The sequence below is a fragment of the Equus quagga genome, chromosome 8 (assembly GCF_021613505.1).
Source record: "Equus quagga isolate Etosha38 chromosome 8, UCLA_HA_Equagga_1.0, whole genome shotgun sequence".
Classification (NCBI taxonomy): domain Eukaryota; kingdom Metazoa; phylum Chordata; class Mammalia; order Perissodactyla; family Equidae; genus Equus; species Equus quagga.
The window spans coordinates 126063365-126087881 of NC_060274.1; the positions used below are offsets into that span (position 1 = coordinate 126063365).

The window sequence follows — 24517 nt, forward strand, 5'->3', positions numbered from 1 at the left end:
TCTGCCCCTTTGAGATGTAAATCTTTTAAAAAGCCTCCTGCCAGTTTTTACAACCCAGAACTGTCTTTCTCAAGGATGTGGGAGCGATTCTTTTGAAATCTAACCATCAAGGGAGATACCATCCCCATCTCCCAGTCTCTATGGGAGGGTAAGAGCCCTTGATGGGTGCCAATTAGCAAACACACATGACCTAATTACTTTGACACCCCCCACCATGTCCTGCAGTACTTTTCCACCAGCTCACCCCAGCCCTTCAAATCCCGTCCGATGTGCCAGCGGTTGAGTCCACTGTTAGTTCTGGGCCCTCTCCTGCATTATCAGAGCCTTGCATAGACCCTTCCCTGCCTGGGTAGCTTTGTCTGGGGCAGTTTTGGCTTTGGCGCCTCCCACTGGGCTTTCCTACTGTTCCCCTCTCCCAGGGAAGCTAAGGTTGTCATCTTCCGGGACGGACACCTGCCTTCAGGGAAAAGGTGCTCAGGGCTCCGGGTCCTTACTTTGGCCTGGTAGCTCCTTATTGCCTTATAGCTTCTTGGATGCTTTTGAGAAGACAAACATATTTTTGTCCTGTTTAATTTTAGTGTTCAGTGGGAAGGTTGGTGTGAAAAACTTATGGGAAACAGGTATCTGTCATGACCTGTTGGCCTTCTCTGCCTGCCCAGGTCTCCAGTAGCTCAGATGCAGTGTCCCCAAGTTGAAGTCCTCATCTCACAGCCCTATCTCCACAAGGGACACTAGAAAGTACTGGGATTCCAGACTATTCCACAGCCATTTAGCCTGGGATGACCACTAGCCTTTATGTGAATCAGAAAATGGTGTCCCTTTTTCAAGTTAAAACTTTTTAAATAAACATATTATTTCTTAATAGTAATTACTGTACCAACAAGAACATTGTTTGAATAAGACATTTAATTCCATCAGAAAATTGTCAAAATATACAAATTTAGTTACAAGACACTTTACTGCCATCTGCCAAAACTGTAGTAAACACACATTTTCTGACTTTGAAGTAAAACAACATATAATACAATTTTTCAGATTAAGAAATGTCTGTGCTGTGAATAGCACTCCCCTTGATGTGGCAACCTGAGCAAATGTAATAGCAATCCTGAATTTGTCTTTTTAAAATTCTTTTGTTTTTTCCATCTCCTAAATGTATCATAAATCTGTTCTCTTTTCCACTGTCCATTTCCACCATCACTGGCAGTCCACGTCCTCACTTCTAGCTGGGACTATTGCAGTAGCTTCTAACTAGTCCTCTGACTTCAAGCCTGACTCTGTTTCCCCATACACCCAAGCTGCCCTCAGCACCTGGAATGCCTGTGGCGTTGGCCATTCTCCCTGTGCCGAGTGTCCTTCACAGGGAAATTCTGACATGCCCTTCCAGACTCGGGGCAGACACAGCTTCCTTGCACTGCTTCCTCCTCCACTGTCCCTCGTCATCTCCTCCATTAGAGCACCTGCCACAGTCAGGTCGGCTCATGGATTTGTTTCTAAGTTTGTATCCCATTTGGCTGTTTCTCAGTCTTGTGTGGCTAATAGTGCTCCCCCTTTGCTCCCATGACACCCTGGGCACGTCTCCACGACAGCACACCTTACACTGTCCCATAATCTTAGCTTTAGTCTCTTTTCCTATGATTTGACTGAGGTCGGTGAGTAGGGGATCTGTCTTGCGAGTTTTTCATCCCCTGTGTCTGATATGGTGCTTGGTCCTGGTAGACTCCTCCTTGCTTGATAACTCTGCCATCCTGGCTGACTCCATTTCTGGACGTCCAGCCCCTCCCCCTCCTACCCTCTCTGAGAGTCTGGGAGAGGATCGGGGAGGGGTGTTTCATCTGTAGCATAAGAGCTGTCAGTCCCTGGGGCTGCGTTTTACTGCCCTGTCATTAGCCACAAAGCCACTAGGGGGCAGGGAACCCCCACCGTTCCCTAGATGAGGGCCCAGGCAGCATCAGGGGCAGCCTTCCTCACGGAAATCAATTCTCCAAAAGCCGAGTTGCTGAAAGACCATTTTGCGAGAAATGGTCCACTCAGCAAATGATCATCTTGCTAAAACGCTAAGGAGGCATTTGAAGCTTTGGTTTTATTCAGAGTGCCCCCCAAGTGCTTAATATTTCATTGAAGAATGAGCGAGCTGTTTCCTAACTCGGTTTGCTGTCTTGTTCTCTGTTTCGGGGAAATGATCTCCCTCGAGGTCTGTGACGCTGCCCCTGAACTGACCCCACTTCTCGGAGTAACACACCTGGGATGACCCCCACCGACCGGGTTGAAGGCTCTCGTCTGATTGTTTCGATGAGCTGATTTGATGTGACGTGACCTAGCGTCCAAAGGAGGGCGGGGTGGGGCATCTTCCTGCAGCTGGTCCTCCTTCGTTAGGGGGGGTGCGGGGCGGGGGTCACTGGGTGGGCGACGGGGAGGCTTTGTCGGTTTTCCCACCAGCGAGCAGCCCCAAGCCCTCGGTGGGCAGCGCCAGCATAACCCGGTTTTCTCTCAGCTTCCTAAAGAGGCTAACCCTGAAGACCAGCCCAGAGGGAGGTGGGCCCCTCTGGACAGAGCAGCCCTGGAAGCCTGCTGGGACCCCCGCTACTGCTCCTTCCGCGGGGTCTCTGGAAGGCTCGGCACCACCTCAGACGGTCGAAGACCAAGCCTGGTGTGCCGGCGTGGGCCCGCGTTCTCCATCTTGACCACACATCTTCCCACAAGGATGAACCGCGGGGACCTTACGCTAAGCGAGAAAAGCCAGTCACAAAAGGACGAACTGTCTGAGTCCCCTGGTACGAAGCTTCTAAAGTCAGAATCATAGAAACAGAAAGAGGAACGGGGGTTACAGGGCGGGCGCGGGACCGGCGTGGGGCGTCAGTGGGGCGAGACGGACAAGTTCTGGAGCTCCCTGCACAGCAATGCAAGCGTGCTTGGCGCTGCTGAACTGTGCGCTTAAAAATGCCTGGATGGTAAATTTAATGTTATGGGTTTTTTTTTTAATGATAATAAAATAAAACAAATTAACGTAAGTCTTTCTCAGTGTTCAACTTCCTTCTGCAGTAGCGACCAGGGACTTTGGACACTAGTCTCTCTCACAATAAAATTCTCTCTCGTTTTCAAATAGCTATTTGAAAGCATTTCAAGTGACTTCTAGCCCGGGGAAAGGATTCTTTGGCCGGGGAGCAGCGTCAGTCTGCGGCCTGAATTGCTGAGGCGGGGCTAGGGAAGCCCCCGGAGGGGATGTGCGACCCGGTAAAGGATGCCCTAAGGGCGGCTGCAGGAGGACAGGGGCGGGGGGGGGGGGGGGGGGGGGGGGGGGGGGGGGGGCAGGCGAAGGTGGACAGTGTCCTCGGGCCCCTGCCTCGGTCTCAGGAAAGCTCTCGGGTACGGGAGGGGCGGAGCTGAGGGCAGCGGGAAGGGGAGGACCCCATCCCGCCTCGCGGGCCGCGCTCAGAGGCGGAAGGCGCTCGTTGCATCCTGGGGAACCGCCAGCAACCTGCCCATCGCGCCCGCGCCCTCCTCACGGGTCCTTCCCAGGGGCGCTCCTGCAGCCCGGCCCGGGGCCCCGGCCCCCCAGCCTCAAGCCGAGCCCCGGCTCCCGTTTCCCCACGTCCTGTCAGTAAGCAGTTGCCCGAGGGGCCGCGCCCTTTAGTGACCCTCCGAGGGGACGGCCCCCGGGAAGGTGCGCGCGTGTCCCTCCTAATCCCGGCTGCGCCCGAGGTTCTCACCGTGTGACGGGGCCTCACTTGTGAACTTCCCGTCCGACTGCGTCTGTGCCTCTCTTGTCATCAAAACTGCTTCTAGAAACCTCTTCCTCCTCAGAAACAGAAAGACCCAGAGCCTGTCAAGCGGGCCCGCCGCTGCCTCCCCTCTCCGCGGCCCCCAGCCCCCTTAGGATTCCGTTTGCTCGCAGCTGCTTCCATGGGGCCAGCAGTGGAGCCAGGGGAGCAGGCGGAGTGTGGGGGTTCTGAGACGGTCACAGGCCAGGGGACAGGACCGAGGTACGTGTGTGTGTGGTGTGCAGACATGTGTGGGGCGAGGATGTGAAAGGGGAGGGGAGAGGACCGCCTGGAGGGCCGGATTCCAGGGGCCCTGGGACGGTTCCTCCTGATGCAGCGGGTCTCCTCAGCCTGGGAGAGCAAGCTGGTCGGGAGGGAGCACAGAGGCTCAGACCCCTGGGGAGTGGAGCCTTCCGGCAGCCCTCTCAGGAGGAGACTGTGCTTCCTTCCGCCAGGGCTGAGATGAAGGCCGGGGGCAGGGGGAGGAAAAAGAAGGCGGGAGGGGAGGGTCCCCCTCCCAGGAACCCCTGGACTTCTGATTGTGCCCCAGAGCAGCCCCTGGTCAGCAGGACCTACTGGGGCTGCCGGCCACAGGGCACAGGGGGCTGGCTGTTTGGACTCTGATTTTCCATATTCACTTTTCTGATATTCCCAACCTTGCGCACTTAGGATCCACTAGCTGAGCATTGAAGGTGGTCAGTGTTTGCCAAAAATGATGGTTCTGATTTTCCCTACATTTAGGCCACCGGGGCCCTCAACCCATGAGCTCTTCCCCTTCCTCCTGATGACTGACCTGCTGGGCTGGGACTGAGTCCTCCCCAGGCTGGGCTCTGCAAGCTTCTCCAACCACCTTTTTCTGTGGGTGTGATATGGGGGAATCCCTGCACCGTTGGAACTTTGCCTGGGTGCCTGCAGCCGTGTCCCCCTCGGGAACATCCTGAGAAGGGGGAGCCTGCTTTAGTGTCTCAGCTAGGGTTCTGGAGACAAAGCTCTGTTTTTTCCCCATGGCCCTGCTGGAGTCTACAGAGTGGCCTGGGAGATGATCACAGGGAAATGCGGCTGTAAAGACGGGGCGAGGGACGGGGGTTCGGTTCTCTTTTGTCTTTAAAGGTATTTTCTATATGCTTGGGAGGAAAGGGTACAGGTTGGGCAACTGTATGGGGGGGAACTATGCTGATTCAATATGGCATCACTGGCTGGAAGGAGTTCAGCAAAGACTCATTAATTTAATCACACTGTGCACTAGGGTGGGCAACCATGTAAACAGAGGTGCTTTCTAGGGAAATAAATTCCTTTCTTCAGACCTGCTGGAGGTCTCTGCTTCCTCTAGCTTGTTGTTTACTCAGTAGTGTCTTTTTTTAAGTTAATGTACAAAAACATCCCACTTTGCTGGCTCAGGATACAAAATAAAGTCACTTGTCTTTTACTTTTCAAAAGGACATCACTTTAATCTTCCTCTCCACTTCTGAAAACTGTTTTTCTTCCTTTCCTCACATCCCTCTCTTTCAGGATCATTTATTCGACACCATTTCTTGAGCATATACTGTATGCCAGGGACAATATTAGGGCCTAGGGACACAGAACAAGACAGGCGTGGTCTCTGCGCTTATGGAGTGTCACACTAAGGGCAGTAGAGAGAAAATAAAAAGACACAACAGACAGCATCAGGCAGAACAGCGTTATGAAGAAAATAAAGGCGAGTAAGGAGATGAGGAGTTGGGGGAGGGTTTCTCTGTAAAGAGATGTGTCCGGGTCCCAGGATGCCCTTCGAAGAGTCCCAACAGCGACTGGACTTAGGCAATGGAGAAGTCCATTTCTCCTTGGCCTGACGTTTCTGGGGCGAGTGTTTGAGGCTGGGGCTGGCCTCTTGGGTTGTGCAGAGATCCAGGCCATTCTAGAGAGGAGCCCAGGCCTCTGTGTGTGGCCCGGTGAGCTCTCCTCCCCTCAGCCCAGTCGTTTCCTTCCTTTTTTGGGTGGCGAAGCTTCTCGAAGGAGGGGTCTATGCCCTCTCTTTCCCAGCTCCCCTGCTCCTTCCTTGCAGTTAGGTTTCTCCCCTGAGCATTCCATGACACCGTTCTCCTAACAGGGATGAACTGTCAAATGGCTACCCAGGAAAGGGGCTTTTCTCAGCTTCACTGTCTTCAGCTGCGTTTCTTTCTTCCTCGAGTCAGTCAGCATCTCCTCAGCCGTAAGCGTAAGCGGGTTTATCAGACGCCATCTCCATGTTGTAGGGAGGGAGGTGACCACAGCAGAACAAGTCCCTGTTCTCATGGGACTTATCTTTTGGGGAGACAAAGAGAAAGCGGTAAGCAGGTAGATGCATGGTGTGAAAGGTGGTAGCAGTGGGGCCTGGGGAGAAAAACAGGGCAGTGTGCGGCCTGGCTGCTCTTCAATGCAGGGTGACTGAAGAAGGCCTCCTGCACCACGGGGACAAGACAGTAGAGACCTGAAAAAAGTGCCACTGCCTTGCACAAACCTGGGGGAGGAATGTCCTAGCTCAGAGGAACAACCAGCACAAAGGCCCAAGGTTGCAGGTTTGGGGAACAGCAGGGAGGCCGATGTGCCTCTAGCAGACAAGGCAAGGTGGGGAGGGTGGAGATGAGGTCAGAGAGGCAGCCAGGGCCCAGACTGGGGAGGCGGAGGGGCTTGCAGACTGCTCTAAAGGCGTTGCCTGTTCCTGTGAGGGGCTGGGAAGCCATTGGGGGATTTTGGAGGGAAGCGTGACATGATCTGTCTCGTTTTAGCAGGAGCACCCTGGCTCTTGATGGATGATAGACTCTAGGAGGAGGGAGGTAGAAGGGAGACCAGTGATAACATTATTGCAGGAGTCGAGGAAAGAGCTGATGATTGCTTAAATCTGGAAGAATCAGGAAAGGCTTGAGGTGGAGGTGCCACATAAGCCACGTGGTGAAGAACGGGGAGGAATTTTCCAGGAGGAGTGGGGGCGGAGTGCAGGGTAGGGCATGCTGGGCCTTCTGGGGACTAGAGCTGAGGGGGAAGAGATGGGGGGTCCCTGAGTGTGAAAGGCACCCACAGTTACAGGCTCTGCACTCTTTTCAAGCCCACATGAAATATTTGCAAGAGTTTTATTGGGCCAAAAACTCAACCAAGGACAAATACTTTATACAGATGTCGTTCTCTGACCATAGTGCAGTAAGATTGGAAGTAAAGAAAAAGAGAGCCGGTCTCCCAATATATTTTTAAATTTAATAATTTCTTCTCTTAATTTATGGATCAAAATAGAAATCAGTTGAAATTCAAATGTATTTAAAACTCATCAATGAAAAGAACGGAGGGACTGACAACACTGTGAAGATGACAGTTCTTCTCGAACTATGCCATCAGTTCAATGCAGTGGCCTTCAGGATTTCAACAGGATTTCCTAAAGAAAATTACACCTGATTTTAAAAGTCCTATAGATGACTAAAAAGCCAAGAATAGTGAGACAATTTTGAACAATAGCAAGGTTATAAGGCCTGCTCAACAGAGAACTAAGACTTATTTTAAAGTTGTACTAATTAAGTCATATTGGTTTTAGTAATTAGGGCCTTCTGGTTCAGGAATAGACTAAGAGTCCAATGGACAAAGAGAACCTGGGGTCACTATCGTGGAAATAGGGTCACCTGGCATCCGACAAAATCATCAGAGAAAGGATGGACTGTTCAACCAATGGTGTTGGGAAATTTGGCTCTTCCTGCGGATTCTGATTCAGTTGGGAATGCTAATTTGTAACTGATGGCGGCTTGCACCGTGCTTCTCAAACTAGAACGTTCATGAGAATCAACTGGAACCTGTTAAATTACAGATTCTGATTCAGCAGGTCCGGGGCGGTGCCTGAGATTCGGCATTTCTACTCTGATCCCAGTTGTTGGCAATATTGCTAGTCCGTGAATCACTCTTGGAGTAGCAACAGCTTACATTGTAAGAATATTAAGTGTTTATTTAACAAAGAGGTGATCTCAAGGACATTCGGGCAGCTCAGTGACGTCATCAGGGATCCTTCTATCTTTCTACTCTGCCGTCCTTCAGCTAGCTTGATGGTGCATGTTGACTTTTTGTTCTCTCATTTGTTACCTCATTGCCCCATGATATCTATCCAGATATCACATTTAAATTCCAAATAAGACAGGGGAAGAGGCAACAACAGGAGCTCTCTACTTGAGTCTGCCCCATCATCAAGAACAACAGCATTCCCAGCAGGCCCAAGCCAACGTTCCCTCCACTGTCACCAGGTCACATGGACAACCCTGGTTGGAAGGGAAGTTAGGAGAGAGAGTGTATGAGTTTCGTTTTGCTGCTGTAATGAACTGCCACAAACTTAGTCACTAAAACCCCACAAATTTATTATTTTACAGTTTTGGATGTCAGTTGTCCTAAAATCAAGGTTTTGGGCAGAATTGTGATCCTTCTCAGGGCACTATGGGAGAATCATTTCCTTGCTTTTTCCAGCTTCTAGAGGCCACGTGCATGCCCCTTGGCTTGTGGGCCCTTCCTCCATCTTTGAAGCCAGCAGTGTGGCATTTTCAGATCTCTCTCACTCTCTGACCTCTGCTTCTGTCTTCACATCTCCTCTTTCTCACTCTGACTTTCCTGCCTCCCTCTTATAAGGACCTCTTCCAATGTGCTTACATTGGGCCCACCTGGATGACCCAAGATTATCTCTCCATCTCAAGATCCTTAATCACATTGGCAAAGTCCCTTTTAGCGTGAAAGGTAACGTAATCACAGATCCTGGGGATTAGGACACAGACATCTTGTGGGGGCATTGTTCTCTCTATCACAGAGAATGTCCAGCTTCCCCCAGTGTGTATAGTGGGTGATGTGTGTAGAGAAGGGGGTTGTTGGATTAGCCAATCAATAGCGTTTGACATTTTACCAATATGGGTTTATTTTAGAGACAAGAGCCCAAAGAGATCCTGGGAAACAGGGTTTCCTGTCCCAATCTCGTCTAAGTCTAGGAATTCAGTAGCCCAAATCCTTGGGGAAAAACTTGAGTCAAAAAGAAAATGTGCTTTCTTGCTGTTCCTCTCTCCCCTCTGCGTGTGAGTTGAACATTGATGTGTTGCTTTTTGTCCCAACAGAATAAGCAGTGACCTGTGTCTGGAGAGCAAGTCAGAGGAGGGCTGCTCCATATCGGAACTGAGGCTTCTCCTCCTAGGGAAACGTGCTGCAGGAAAAAGTGCCACAGGAAACACTCTTCTGGGCAAAGCTGTGTTCGAGTCCAAATTCAGTGTGCAGATGGTGACTGAAATGTGCCGGAAGGAGAAGGGGGCCACAGGAGGGGGGCAGGTTGTGGTCATCGACACTCCTGACCTTTTCTCTTCGGTAGCTGGTACCAATGACAGGCAACGCAACATTGAACACTGCTTGAAGCTCTCTGCTCCCAGTGTCCATGCCCTGCTTCTGGTAATTTCCGTTGGCAATTATACGGTGGAGGACAAAGAAACAGTCGAGGGCATCTGGAAGTTGTTTGGAGCTGAAGCCAAGAGGCACATCATGATTGTCTTTACTCGGAAGGATGAATTGGGGGATGACTCCCTGCAAGATTACATTGAGAATGACAGTTCTCTTAGGGAGTTGGTTCGAGACTGTGGACACCGATACTGCGCTTTCAACAACAAGGCAAGTGAGGAGGATCAGGCCACCCAGGTGAGGGAGCTCCTTGGCAAGGTCAAGAATTTGGTGGATGAGAACCGAGGACCACTTTGCGTGAACTTCAGAAATGAAGGCAATGGATTCCAGGTGAGAATTCTTGTTAAGGTCTCCAAAGATCTCTATGTTGCTAGAGCTAGTGGGATGAAAATAGGCACAAATAAGTGAAATGTTGCATGGTGCGATGGAACATAGGCTTTGCGTAAGGAGATATTTATCCCTATCTCGAAAGATGAGGCACTAGATGGTAGGTTACTTTGAGTATTACCCTTTGGACTTTGGACTTTATTGGCAAATTATTGGATGCATTTAAGTCCTTACCTAACTTTACCTTTCATAGTATTGGACACACAAGTTGACTCGTTAGACCCTCTTTTCCCTTGGCTTCAAAAAAACTACCCTCTTATTTGTTTCCCCTCTCTCTTTCTGGCTACTCTAGAGATTGCTGAGTCCTCCTCTAATGACCTCTAAAAGTTGGCATCTCAGGGTCTTGGATCTAGCCTTTCCTCCATTCTCCACACTCTCTCCTCAGGTGATAGCATATTGGTATCGCTTTGAGCTCCATCTATTGCTAACAGCTTCTAAGTTAGTAATTCTAGTCCAGGTCTGCCCTCTGAGTTCTGACTCCTTTTTCCAATTGCTATCTTGACATCTATCTCCACTGGGCTTTTTTTATAGGATCTCAAACTTTACATGTCCAAACTTTTGCTTTTCCCTCTTAAATCTATAAGACTTCAGCCTTCCTCTCAACTCAGTTAATGGTTGTGCTGCTCACCATGTTCTTGAAACCTAAACCCAGATGTCAGCTTTGAATCCACTGCCAGGTTGCATCTGATACCCAAGGTGTGACCGCTGCACCTGGAATCCACCTGCCTTTCTCCATCTCCACTACCACCATTTGGTCCGAGCCAGCCTCTTTTCTTGCCTGTACTAGTTTATAGATAATATACCAACTTTCCCCTCATTCGTTCTTGTGCCTTACCCTCCAATCCCTTTAACATACAACAGCCAGAGTGATATTTTGTTTAATTTTTAAATGGGAATGCAAAATGTATTTGTAACTAAGGAAGATACAAAAATGCAAGCTGTTCCCTTCGAGGAGCTTACCCTTCAGATGGAGTGACTTATGGATAAGAAACAAAGCAGTGAGTCAGTGTGGGCAAACAAATGTTGGTATAGAGAATTCTATAAATCTAAGTGCCAGAGAATGTGAAGCAGGCCAGAATCCAGCATGGGGGCAGCACTGGTCAGAATGAATCTTCTTACAGCTGCTGAGTATTGAGCCCAAACAGGATGGAAATGAGAGGGAAATGGATATTCATTGAGGGCATACTGAGTTTCAGGCACATACCTGAACTGATTAAGTTTTCACAATAACTCTGTGTCCTAATGTTCTGCAGGTGAGGCCCCCGGGGCTCAAGAGAACTGAAGTCATTTGCTCTTTTACCTCCTAGGCCTGAGCTCTCTCTCCCCTTTATGACCATCTGTCTCCCCTTTGAAGGCTGCCTGTAACAGGGATGTCAGCAGAGAGGAGAAGGGGCACAGAATGAGTTTTTATGGTGTAACCTGAACACGATACCCTCTAATTTAAAATGCTTCTGGGACTGCCTGCTGTTCTTTGGATCAAGTTCAGAGTCCTTGACCTGACCTGGTCCTCACCCCCTACCTTGCTCTCCATGTGCTGGTCTCACTGGCCTTCCCTTTGGTCCTTGAGTTATGCTCATATCGATTCTAGATCCTCAGACCTGCCGTTTGCTCTGCCTGACACTTCCCTTCTTCCATCCACACCCCCCCGACCCCGCCAATCCTAGATCTGCTTTTATGTGTCCATCTGCCTCAGCTTAAACTCACTTCCTCAGGGAGGCCTCCCTGATTGTCCCCTGGAATGAGCCCCCGCAGCTCTCCTCCCGCAAGGTGCTCCTCACATGGTCATCATCATACCAGGTGATTCCTGTGAATAGATCTGTGATGGGCGCCTCCCCACAAACTCCACGATGACAGAACTTGTATCTGTTTGTTGATCACAGCATCTTAGTTTTGTCTTCTGTGAAACAGAGGTAATAATACTATATATTAAGGATTAAATGAAATACTTTCAAAGCTCTTTGCAAATACTACAAACTTGGTAAGTGTTCAATAATTATTAGCTGTTATTGTTATTATTATAGAAGTATATGAGGGTCAAATAAATTATGGAGATATTAAGGACTTTAACCATCTAAAGACTGAGCAAGATGCCCACTTTTAGGACTCTCACCCAGAAACAAAAACGTTTGTATGTATAAAGATGCACTTACAAGAATATTTATCGCAGCATCTTTTGAAATAGTAAAGCCGGAAATAACCTGAGGTCTACCAGTAAAGCAATGGTTGCGTTAGCTGTCTTTGTTCATGCTATGGAACAAATAGCAGCTACTAAAAACATGGGGCTGATCTGTATAAATTGGCTTGTGCAGATGTACAGGGCATATTATTAAGCAAATTGCAGAACAAAAGCCTAGGAAGATTCTCTATATGTTCATATGTATTTGTGTAAACATAGGAAAACATAGGAGGGTATATATCTGTTTATATAACTGTTATGTGTCTATATATGTATGATTCTACACATATGATATGTATATCTATTTATCATCTATTTATATAACTGTTACTTTTCTGGTGGATTGGAGATGGAAAAATTATTAATTTTTAGATCATACGCATTTGCATTGTAACAAACTTCTGCATTTAAAAAACACGAAAGAATTTGAACCGGGCTATGTAGGGTGAAAGAAGTCCGATAATCCCCGCTGACTGGAGAGGACCCAGGGAGAGAGGCGATCGATGGTATCAGCGGTTCGGGGTAAGGCCAAGTATGAAAGCAGAGGGAAAATTTCCTTGGCCGACATGGAGATTTAACAAAGATAACGCTAAAATACAGTATAGGAAGTTTCTGTGAAAAGCAGATTCATCAAGGTTGCATATCATTGTTTTCACCTTCTCTTTTGGTTCCATGACAATTTAAATTTCAGGAGCGAGTATAAGGCTTCACCAGGCAGGTGGAGGGGATGTCAGTTGTGTGTTTGGCCCCCCCATCCTCTGTTGTCTCCATTTGCCCACCTGGATGGGGAAAGTTCCAAATTTTACTTGATCTCATGTTAGAAGAAGCTTCATCTCTGTACTGGGGGTGCAGTGAGGGAAGAGGACATTGGAGCTACGTGGGGAGCTTGGTCCCCAACCTCCTTCCTTCCCCTTGTTCCTCAAATGCACATCACAGGCACTATGAGGCTAGTTTCTTCTCCCAGGGAGTCCAGAAGCTTTTCCTAAGCCTCTGGATTTTCTTCAGGAATAGCAGAAACTCTGGAAGACTTTGGAAGGAATTGCTGTCACTCTTAGGCAGTGTGGAGAAGCAGTTAGAGAGCTTCAGGAACAGTGCCTTGGTTATATGGCATTTGTGGGCTTCTCTGAGTGAGAACACGACCCATCTTCCTATTCTGGGAAAACTGTTGCAGTGGCAGCAGCTGCAGTAGTGCAGTGGGGTCTCAAGATCTACTGTCATTATGAACAGGTCTGCAAAGGCCAGCAAGAACCTTGACCATGGCTTTGGTTTGACCATGTCCTAATGATCGGATTACTCTGAATTATATACAGTCATGCACCGCATAACGACATCCCAGTCAATGACACACCACATATACGATGGTGATCCTGTAAGATTAGTCCCATAGAGCCCAGGTGTGTAGTTGGCTGTACCATCTAGGTTTGTGTAAATACACTCTATCATGCTCGCACAACAATGAAATTGCCTAATGACACATTTCTCCAAACATATCCACGTCATTAAGTGATGCACGACTGCACTTGTGTCTCCATTTCTTTACTTTGCAAAAAGATGAGATTTTAGATCTGTGTACATCATTTTCCCCCTTTATTTTCTAGGATTGTGGGAATGAAGCTACATCTCAGAAGGAGGACAATCCACATGGTAAGATGATCCTTAAAAAATGTTAAGCTCATATTTGTATTCTTTTGAATGCATGATGTGTCAAAGTGAAGTGGAAAAATTATCTAGATGAGTCAGAACAAAAATGCACCCTGGAGACCTAGCTCAGGTCAGTGCCCACCACCTGTCTCCCAGGGAACTCCTAACACTTATGAGTAGGTGCAGTGCCAGCAAAGGTCCTGGACACGGTGCGGGTGTCCCTGGCCTTCTCTGAAATGTTACGGAACTGGGCTTGCCTCTTACGGCTTCTTTCCTGACTCAGTTTCTTCTTTCTGGCCTTGAATCCGTCACTACCCAATTTTTGACTCCTACTGGGAAAGCAGAAATCACACCTTCATGGATAACACTAACTTGCAGAATTCAGTGATGGAGCTCAGTATCCATGTGATGATTGCCACCAATGATATGCCCTGCACACTGCACAAGTCCGTACACATAGCTCTCCCTTGTTCTGCTTAATAGATGCAACGGGCATACCAACTACCTCAACCATCTCATTATTGATGGACTTTCAGGTTATTTCTGGGCCACCTCTGTGCAAGAGCCAAATATTCAGCAGTGAATAAGATAGATGAGATCTCTGTCCTCATAGAATTCCACAAAATAATAATTATAATTATAATTTTAATAATGATAATATTGCAGCTATTATGTGTTTGGAAATATATAAATCATTTAATCCTCATAAGATATAATATATAATCCTCATAACGCTATATATATATTTCCATCATAACGACCCCATAAAGAAGTTGTTATTATCATTATTCTCATTTTATAGATGAGTAAACTTAGCCAGAAATATGCGAACTCAGGCAGCAGTAGGGATTTAAAATTCTGTCAATGTCCTTCAGCCAAGACCCCCAGGAGCATACCTCTTGCTGAACAAAATTGGGTTTATTGACTCATGGCAGTGAGGGGATAGCCCATTGTGGGGAACCATGGGGCATCCAGAATGAGGGTGTTGGAAAGGACTTTTTATAGAGCATGGGCTTGTCTGAGGTGAGTTTGGGGGAAGTAGTAACTTTCCCAAGGGGACATAACAAGGACACAGCATCACCAGCATTTCAGGTGCTGTCTTTAGACGCCCTGTTTACTCTCCGTCCCAGACCTGCCGCTCAGATGCTGCATGGTAGTCCACAGGATGCACAGCGATAGCGCCCTGGAGGACTCAGACTTAGTGAATCTTCCCTGTAGTTCTGACTCTGCCATTTGCTCAACGCGTGGGTTGGTGTTGAGCTTAGATCACGGGAGAAGTGTTGGGGACGGGGCTGTGTGGAGGGATGGTTTTGCGGTGCAGGGCTTTACAGAAATCCATTGAGTATAATTTACATAGAGTCAAATGCACAAGTCTTAAGTATACAGCTCAATGACATCTTATGTATCTACACGTATATGACCACCGTCTAGATAAAGATATGGAGCATTGCCATCAGATAGCGTGTGGTTTTGTGTCTGGCTTCCTTCACTTAGCATGTTTGGGAGATTCATCCATGTTGCATATCAGTAGTTCACTCCTTTTTTTTTTTTTAATTGCTGAGTTCTGTTCTATTTTATGAATATGCCACTAAGGGGCATTTTAAACTCAGATTCTCCCTGGTCCTGCCTTAGCCCGTTGACCTCAGGCCCCACTACTTACCTTTGGTAGCAAAATGAGAGGAGCCCTAAGGACCAAGACCAGTGAAGGCCAAGTTTAACACTGTCATTTCCTGGGCAACCTCAAGTCCTTTACGTATCTCTTAATTTGTTCCTGGCACCTCTTGTGGCTTTCACCTTGATGGGTCGCTTCTGACTGGGACTAGAGTTCTCCTGGTTCGGTGCCTTACTGCCGTTCTCTATAAAAATTGACAAGGACGAGAAATCATAAAAGCTATTCACATCTGTGTCTACTGCAAGAAGAGACTCTGAGTTTGTCCTTTTCTCCCACAGGGCCAGGGGAGAAGCAGCTGCAGGCTACAGGATGTGAGCCCAACCCTGGAACGCCAGAACTGAAGGTCCTGCTTGTGGGGAAACGTGGGGCTGGAAAAAGTGCTGCTGGAAACAGCCTTCTGGGGAAGCGAGTTTTTGAGACCAAATTCAGTGAACAGTCAGTAACCCAGACGTTTAGGTCTGAGAGCAGAATCTGGAGAGAGAGGAAGATTTCAATCATTGACACTCCAGACATCTCATCTTCAAAGGATGTTGGATCAGAGCTTTCGAAACTCATCTTTCCAGGCCCCCACGCCTTCCTGCTGGTGACCCCCCTGGGCTCTTTCAGTGAGAAAGATAAAGCAGTGCTGCGCACCACCCAGAGCAATTTTGGAGAAGAGTCCTTTCGGTACATGATCGTGCTCTTCACCAGGAAAGAAGATCTAGGAGATCAGAATCTAGAGCTGTTCTTAAAAAACGGAAATAAAGACCTCAACAACGTCATCGAGAAATGTGAAAAGAGATACAGTGCCTTCAACTACAGAGTGACAGGAGAAGAGGAGCAACGCCAGGTGGACGAGCTCCTGGAAATGATGGTGGGCATGGTGCAGCGGAACGGGAACAAGCCCTGCTTCCTCAGAGGAAGAGGTAAATAACGAATAGAAAGCACTTCACATATACTTACAAACACGTATAAAATGTACGAGAACTTTTCATTTTCTGAAGGGCATAGAGAAGATAAAAAAGACAGGTCCATTCATTGGCTAACTCTTTTCTCTACCTTGTTCTTTTCTCACATTTTACTAAAGTTATGTCCTTTCTGTGCCCAGTGTCCTGACCTGGTCTTTAATTCTTTCATGACCCGTATCCCATCTCTCCAACTCGATGGTGAGGGTCTTTAGGGAAGGGGTTGACCTTTTGTAATCTCTTGTTTCCCTCCGTGTATCTGTTGTCCAGGGCTCAGCACTCAGTGCTGGTGATGAGAAAGTTCTGGTCATTGGTTTACTCTTCTCTTTCTCTTAGGCCCAACTCTCTCTCTCGACCTCCTTGTCCACTCTCTTGGTTCTTTATTCTTCTCTCTGTTAGAGAGGGGACGCCATTTTGTCTGGCCAGGACAGGGAGCCTGAATGCTCTGATGGGCAGCCTCCACATGGCAGTAGATGGGTTTTATTAGCCCAGTCACACTACTCTATCTACTGCTAAAGCAGAAGTCCCCATATGCTCAGTGCTCCATGTTCTATTGACCTGAACTGAGGTCCTTCCTGCCCACCCCTACTCATGCCATTCTGTTCTGCTTCAAATGTCCTCACTTGGGAAGAACATCAGACCAGGAGCGTATCTGTTTACTGAGTCTGTTCAATTCCTCATGAGAGCCAGGTGCTGGGGAGCCTCCTGAAGAATTATAGCCATGTGGGAAAACTAGGGGAGGCTGTGTGGAGAAAGCCCCATTTGAAATGGACTTTGGAGAATGGGTAGAGTTTGGATGACTGAAAAGAAAGCTGGAAGTCATTCCAGAGAGCACAAGCAATTTGAAGCAAGGAGGTCGGACTAAGGATGCCACTTGTGAGGGAATCAAAAGGAATGGTCTTGATGGAAATGGAGGGTTCACACCTCTAGATAACGTGGGATGGGGAGGTTAGACCAGATTAGAGAGGACTTGAGAAGCACACCCTCTGAGGGTGTGGAAGCAGGGACTGAAATACATGGCAAATATGGGGGTGTCAGAAGATTAATCTATTTTTCATCCTGAAAGCATAACTATGAAGATTGTGTTCAGCATAAGCAGTTCAATAATTTCCCCTGGAAGGAAGAGCACAGGATGGGCTTTCCTCCCTTTTTGTTTTGAGGCAGATACTAGTAATTTGGTAAGGAATTCATAATTGAATGTGAAGAGACCTGAATGGAAAAGAGAGAGAGGTCATAGTACAAGTGCAAAGCCATAAGGAAACCCCCAGTAATACACCTTGTAAGATCTCTATGCATCTGTAATTCCATTTATAGGAAAATTTATTCTCCATCATTGTCACCACACAGAACGGTATTAGTGGATATTCATTATGATAACCATGAAGTGCCTTTTGACTCATCAATGAAAGACACAATTAAGGTTAACATGGTTTTAATGAGAAATGGATTTTAGTGTGACTCAGGCAAGGGAACTGGTAATCCATCAAGGGTGTATGTTGTTACTTTTTCATGAAAAGTCAATTCTAGGGAATAATTTTTCAAATACATCAAGGAGATTTTGCTACGTTAGCATTAGTTGGCAGTAGGAAGACATAGTCACAGTAGGAACAGAAGACAAAGAGATGAGATGTGTAGACAGGCCCAGCTGAGTAGGTGAAGAGTAATAAAGCCAGTGGCACTCACAAGGTGCCAGGGAGTCAGAGAAGTTAGCAGAAAAAGGGAGCAGAGCAGATTCTGAGATAGGAACAGTGCCCTGTCAGTGCATGAGCACTGGGCAGAGACCATGGTCAAGTCCTGCTTCTGAGTTCACAGACTGCATGACTGGAACAAGCCGTTCCTGTGCTTGGGGATGGAGCTGTCAGGTGAGAGGGCGGCCCTGATGCTCTCGGAGGGTTCTCTGCTGTAATGTATGGTATAACTCTGAATGTCATACCCAGATCAGCCCATGGTTCACAAATCTTTCCCATTTTCCTTTCAACAGAGGCCCTGAGCATTATCCTTGTGGGGAAGAGTGGGAGTGGGAAGAGTGCAACGGGGAACACCGTCCTCGGGAAGGACAAATTCTTGTCTCAGCTTCGAGCGCAGCCTGTCACCAAGACGTGCCAGAGCAGAAGGAGGGCGTGGCAAGGGCAGGAGGTCGTGGTTGTGGACACTCCTGTGTTCTGCCTGATGCCCGCTGCTGAAGGAGGTCCATCCCAGCTAGAGCAGGAGGTCGAACGCTGTTGGTCCTGCTGTGGACAAGGGAGCAAGATTCTGGTCCTGGTGCTCCAGCTGGGACGATTCACTCAGGAGGATGAAAAGGTGGTGGGGGACCTGGAGGCCATCTTTGGAGAGGACGTTATGAAATACACTATTGTGCTGTTCACCCGGAAGGAAGATCTAGCAGACGAGAAACTTGAGGAGTACCTCAAGAACACGGACAACAAAGCTCTTAAGAAGATAATTAAAAAGTGTGAGCAGCGAGTTTGTGCCTTTAATAACAAGGAAACTGGCCAAGCCAGGGAAGACCAGGCAAAAGATCTTTTGCAAAAGGCCAACGAGCTGATAGGGAGACGTGAAGGGCAGGGCTACCCTCATCACTGGGAGACGGTCAGCAAAAAAATGAAAAATGCCCAGGCAAAGCCCAACACCTCAAAATTACTAAAGAATTTAAAAGATATGTTACTATAGGTAGCTGAAATGCCTAGGGTCTCTTTCACTTAGAGACATCTGAGGTCGAGGGCGGGCATGGGTGGACTGGTAGGCTGGGAAGAGGGTCCATGACTTGGAGGGCTGGGGAGGTAGGTGCATCTCACCTGTGAGGCGGCAGCTCTTTGTACGTAAATAAATTGTCAGGCTGCTGCAGGTGGTAGGGGATTATAAAGGAGAAAGAAGAGATAACGTGGGTAAATCTGGAAAAGGCTTCTGAGGCGAGGCTGATGTTAAGGGTCAGAATCAGGTACACGAGTCACCTTACCCGTGTAGGTGGATTGGAGTCAGGACAGACACCGTGACCAAGGCCGAGGCCAGGCTGCGGCAGAACACAGATCATTACTCAAGAACCAGGGGATCCAGGTATGTCACAGCAAGGCACTGTCCAGCCAACTCCTGGGCATGACAAGCCGGAGAAGCTGGACTCCTGTGGGCCTCCCAGTTCCCAGGCCTGCTTGCCAGGCCCGCTAGCCCCTGAGCCTGTCTCCGGTGGGGCAGGACTCATGGTTAGCAGGTTCCTTTCCGCGTGTGGTGGCCACTCTTTAGTGCTCTCCTCCTTCCAAGCCTGAATGGAAAGTGGGACCCAGCCTACCCTCCCTTGTTGTCTCTCAGGAAATGAACACAAGACTGTGAGGTTTCAAAAGATTTTATTGCTAATCATCACAGTGCAATACAATAACACAAAAATCAGAAGCATGTAAAATTGTCAAGATTAGACAATCTTGCAACGTTCTAAAATTCTAACTATAATTCTAGATTTCCTGAAGCAAAGCTTATGGAAAACCTTTTTGCCCTTTTCTCCTTTTTTATCCCTGAGGGTTAGGAATTAGGTTAAAACTCAGAGAACTCAAACGATGATGGTTTAAACACATTAGGGGCTTCTTGTGGTTCATGTCAAGAAGTCCAGGAGTAGGCAGTCTGAGGCCAGTGTAGCATCAACATTCCAGCTTCATTCCATCTCTCTGCCCCAGCTTCACTGGCATGCAGCCTCCATACTGAAGGCTGCTTCTTGGTTCCAAGATGGTGGTGTTCTACCCATGGCCGAGCCGATTATACTGAGAGCTGCCTGATGTGGTGGTGTATGAGACGAGAATGATGGAGTCTTCTTCCTGGTTGAAGTCTGGTCAGATGTGTTCACTATTAGCCACTTTACACATGCTTTGAGGACAGAGTCTATGTCACCTGCTTTTGTTTTTTGAAAGGTTACCTTCAAGATTAATCCATTTATAAGAAGGTGGACAGTCATCATTAATACTTTTGTCCCCTATATAACCCTTAATATGACAAATTCTGGAAAATATGTGTGTAAATATATTCAGTTGAGTGAAATAATAAAGATGAATTATATTATAAATTCCCGGCCTCCTGATTCCCATTCTTCTGACTTGGGAGAAGAGCATGCCTCCATGGAGAGGCAATGGAGATGTTTAGATCCCTTGACTCTGGTGAGGTTTTGCATCTTTGGTGCCTGAAGACCTTTAGACTGGGTGAAAGCCACTTTACTGGGTCGCTGCCAGCTGAAGACACTTCCACTCTGGGCATTTCACCATAGCAAGGACAAATAAATGTAACCGTATTAGAACCAGGAACATGGGAGGAATAATGTCTAGAAGGCATTTTGTGCCTCTTCCTAGAGTTTCCCTTCTGTCTGCAGGCAAGAACAAATCCCAGTGTGCTACCCAAGGTTGAGCAGGCGACACTGGGAGCTGCATGAGGTGGGGGATTGAGGGCTAAGCAATGTGGCATCCTCTCCCAGGTAGGACCTAACATACATCTTCACTTTCCTTAGGACCACTCTCGAGGCAGGTGACAATACTGCTGTGTGAGTTCCTCTGAGAAGCACTGCCAAGAAAGAGTTAGGAGTGCAAGAGGTTTACTGGGGGTGGGGAACAGAGTAATGCCTGTTAAAGATAAAAGGGAGGAAGCAGAACTGGGCATAGAAAGTCTTCAGACCATGATGCGGATCTGACCCCTGCAAGAGGAAAGGGGAGAAGGTGCTGAGTTAGGTAGGGAGAGCCTCAGATCTGACAAAGCCTGGGCCATCTCGATAGAGACTTCTGGGGTGAAGGCTGACCAATAGGGAAGTCTTGCGTTGGGCAGAAGCTGGTAGCTCTGCTGGGCTCAGCTTTGGCCGGAAATGCCTGGGAAGAACATGGCTTTGGCTCAAAAGCTGAGGCAGATCCTGAAAGTGTTGCAGCTGGGGGCTGTCAGCTAAGTGCACTCCTTGGAGCAGATGGCAAGTTTTCTTTTCTTTTCTCTTTTTTAATGCTTTATTTTAGATCCTCAGAAACTATTCATCTTCATGCTGGGTTTTTAGCCTTTAACCAACATCTCCCATTTCCCCCGGCCCCAGCACCTGACAACTATCATTCTACTCTCTGTTTCTATGAGTTAGACTTTTTTAGCTTCCGCATGTAAGTGAAATTCTATTTGTCTTTGTCTCTCTAACTTATTTCACTTGGCATATTGCCCTCAGGATCCATCCTTGTCATGGCAAATGGCAGGATTTCCTTCTTTTTAATGGCTGAATAATATTCCATTGTATATATTACCATGTTTTCTTTATCCATTCATCTGTTGACAGACACCTAGGTTATTTCCATATTTTGGCTATCGTGAACAATGCTTCAGTGAATATGGGGGTGTAGATATCCTTTGAGATCCTGATTTCATTTCCTCTGGATAGATACTGAGAAGGGGAAGCTGGATCACATGGTAGTTCTATTTTTAATTTCTTGAAGAACTTTCATGCTGTTTTCCATAGTGGCTGCAGCAATTTATATTCCTACCAACAGTACACAAGGGTTCCTCTTTATCCACATCCTCGCCAACATTTATTTCTTGTCTTTTTGATAATAGTCATTCTGTGGGTGTGAGGTGATACCTCATTGTGTTTTTTTTTGTCAAGAAGATTGGCTGTGAGCTAACATCTGTTGTCAATCCTCCTCTCTTAAAATTTTTTTCTCCCCAAAGCCCCAGTAGATAGTTGTATATCCTAGTTGTAGGTTATTCTATTTCTCCTATGTGGGATGCCACCACAGCATGGCTTGATGAGCAGTGTGTAGGTCCGTGCCAGGATCCGAAGCAGTGAACCCTGGGCCACTGAAGCAGAACACGCAAACTTAACAACTCGGCCACGGGGCTGGCCTCAAACATCATTGTGGTTTTGATTTGCATTTCCCTGATGATTAGTGATGGAGCACCTTTTCATGTACCTGTTGGCTATTTGTATGTCTTCTTTGGAAAAATGTCTATTCAGGTCCTTTGCCCATGTTTTAATCATATTATTATTACCATCATTATTTACTATTTTTACTATTGAGTTTATGAGTTCCTTATAAATTTTGGATATTAACCCCTTATCAGATGCATGATTTGCAAATATTTTCTCCCATTCCGTAGGTTGCCTTTTCATTTTGTTGATGGTTTCCTTTGCTGTGCAGAAGCTTTTTACATCGACGTTATCCCACTTGTCTGTTTTTGCTTTTGCTGCCTGTGCTTTTGGTGTCATACCCAAAAAAGTCATTACCAAGACCAGTGTCAAGGAGTGTTTTCCCTGAATTTTCTTCTGGTAGTTTTACAGTTAAGTCTTCAATTAATTTTTGAGTAATATAAGGTGCGGGTCCAATTTCATTCTTATGCATGTGGGCATCCAGTTTCCCCGGACCATTTATTGAGTAAACTATTCTTCCCCATTGTGTGTTCTCAGCACCCTCATCAAATATTAGTTGACAAAGTTTTCTTCTTGGAGGGAGAACCTTCAAGAGTGATGCACCTTCATGGCTTCCATGGCTGGTTGGCATGCTCCACGCGGATCCACTTCCCCATAAATGTTTAGAGATCTGTTCCTTCATGGTTCCCCTAGGACTCTCTTCCTGAGAGGCAACTAAAAGTGGAAGATTTCTAGGATGAACTGCAGCCATTGTTGCTGTCCTCAATCCAGGCTGCAGCTAGGGCTCACTGTCTTCCTTCTCCATTATCCATTCTCAATTCCCCTCACCTTCAGATTTCATCTGTTTGTGTCAGTGCTTACCTTTTGTGCGACTCAAACTCTCATTCCTGAGGGATCTCGGACCTCAATAACCGTACTCTTCTTAGGCTGGGGTTGTGGTACTCCCCCATTCATAGTTTCAGTTGGGCAAGGAGTACCCAGAGGCACCCGAGTGGAGTTCCACAGGTTCTACCATGTCCCCATTGTGAACAGCAGCCTTTTCTTCTGCTCATCAGGGTCAATTAATGATGCCAAGGTGAGTCTGCTGTTCTTGGCTGCTGGTTTCCGGACACAAGGAGTCTACAGTGTTCAGGTGGCAGCCATAGGTCATGGTTCAGTGGGACTTTTACTGCAGATGGGAAATCTAACCCTGCAGAGCCCAGGGACAAGAAAGACAAAGCCCTCTCCGGTGGGTAACTGGGAATAATGGTAAGTGTGGCTTCTTCTGCTTCTTTTATCTCTTGGTTCTCAAACCTGTGTATTCTTCTTCTTGGAGATCACCAATTCACTTTGTCTGGGGCATTCTAGAAGGTGGCAGCCCACTCTCACTGAGGATCCCCCCTTTGAGCTGGCAGTCCAGAATTGATCCTCCTCTCTCTCAAGCATATGTATCTTGCCAAGGCCACTAGCATGCTGGCCATCTATTGCTCATCCTGCCTGTTCAATGTGATATCATTGATGTGATGTGGTTCTCAATTGGGAATGATTTCCCCCCACAAGGGACATTGACAATATCTCGAGATATTTTGGTTGTCACAACAGGGAAGTGGGCACCACTGGCATGTGGTAGGTAGAGGCCAGGGATGCTGCTAAACATCCTACAATGCACAGGACAGCCCCCTAAAGAGTTGTCTGGCCCAATAATGTCAATAGTGCTGAGGTTGTGAGACCTTGATGCAATGCATCAATGTGATATATTGCAAGATGTCCAGATGGTCCAGATCTCTTTGGATCAGAGAGCAGGAGAGGTAACTCCTAGGGAAGTGGTTTTCCCTTATTCAGTGTCTCAGTTTTGCTAACGCACTAAGCATGTGCTTATTTTTCACCTTGGGTCATCCAGCACCCCCAGACTCACCCTGCACAGCCTTCCCTTCCTCACAGCAATTTCTTTCACTTCCATTTCTTCCCGTTTTTGCACTGAGAAAGACATAGTGAAGAATATGGCTTTTTTCCCCCCTCTGGTGAGAAACATTTGCTCTGAGGTGACATCTGTTGCCAGTCTTTCCCTTTTTTTGCTTGAGGAAGATTAGCCCTGAGCTAACATCTATGCCAGACTTCCTCTAGTTTGTATGTGGGTTGCCACCACTGTGTGGCTTGATGAGTGGTGTAGGTCCATGCCTGAGAACCAAACCTGTGAACCTGGGCCACCAAAGCAGGGTGAGCCAGACTTAATCACTGCACCATGGGGCTGGCCCTGAAGAATGTGGCTTTTGTGGTGAATTTAGCTTAAAGAGTCAAAGAGAAAAACAGTTGCCTGATTACAAAAAGACAGAAAATCTGAAAAAATACTCATCTTCCTGTCCCATCATTACAATTGTTTGTACCATGGACCCATTGGTCCAGCCACTCCCGTGGGCATAGTGTTATCCTCCCTAACAAACTAAGGCATCAGCATGTCTCACCTCCCATTTTCCCATGAGAGGCAATAAGATGCTAACAAGAAACCTCTGTGGCTTTAGCTGTTGCCTTTATCTCTGAGAACACAGGATGTACTCATTTGACTGTTGTTGTAAAGTCTAGCTGTGAGCAACATGACGCATTTGTCTCTTCAGCTACAAGCCTTTCCTGTTTATTGCTTTTCCGTTAATGCTGTCCTCACATATGTTGGTGGGTGGTAGTGTGGCA

At 47.3% G+C, this 24517-nt stretch overlaps 1 protein-coding gene across 1 annotated transcript; it reads left to right on the forward strand.

Moving 5' to 3' along the window:
- Positions 1 to 3470: 3470 nt before the first annotated feature.
- On the forward strand, positions 3471 to 20012 carry GIMAP8 (GTPase, IMAP family member 8). Its single transcript, XM_046669075.1, has 5 exons — positions 3471 to 3980; positions 8840 to 9500; positions 13332 to 13377; positions 15325 to 15951; positions 17972 to 20012. The coding sequence occupies exons 1-5, from the start codon at positions 3901 to 3903 to the stop codon at positions 18658 to 18660; spliced, it is 2103 nt and encodes a 700-aa protein (XP_046525031.1). The 5' UTR covers positions 3471 to 3900; the 3' UTR covers positions 18661 to 20012.
- Positions 20013 to 24517: the final 4505 nt, after the last annotated feature.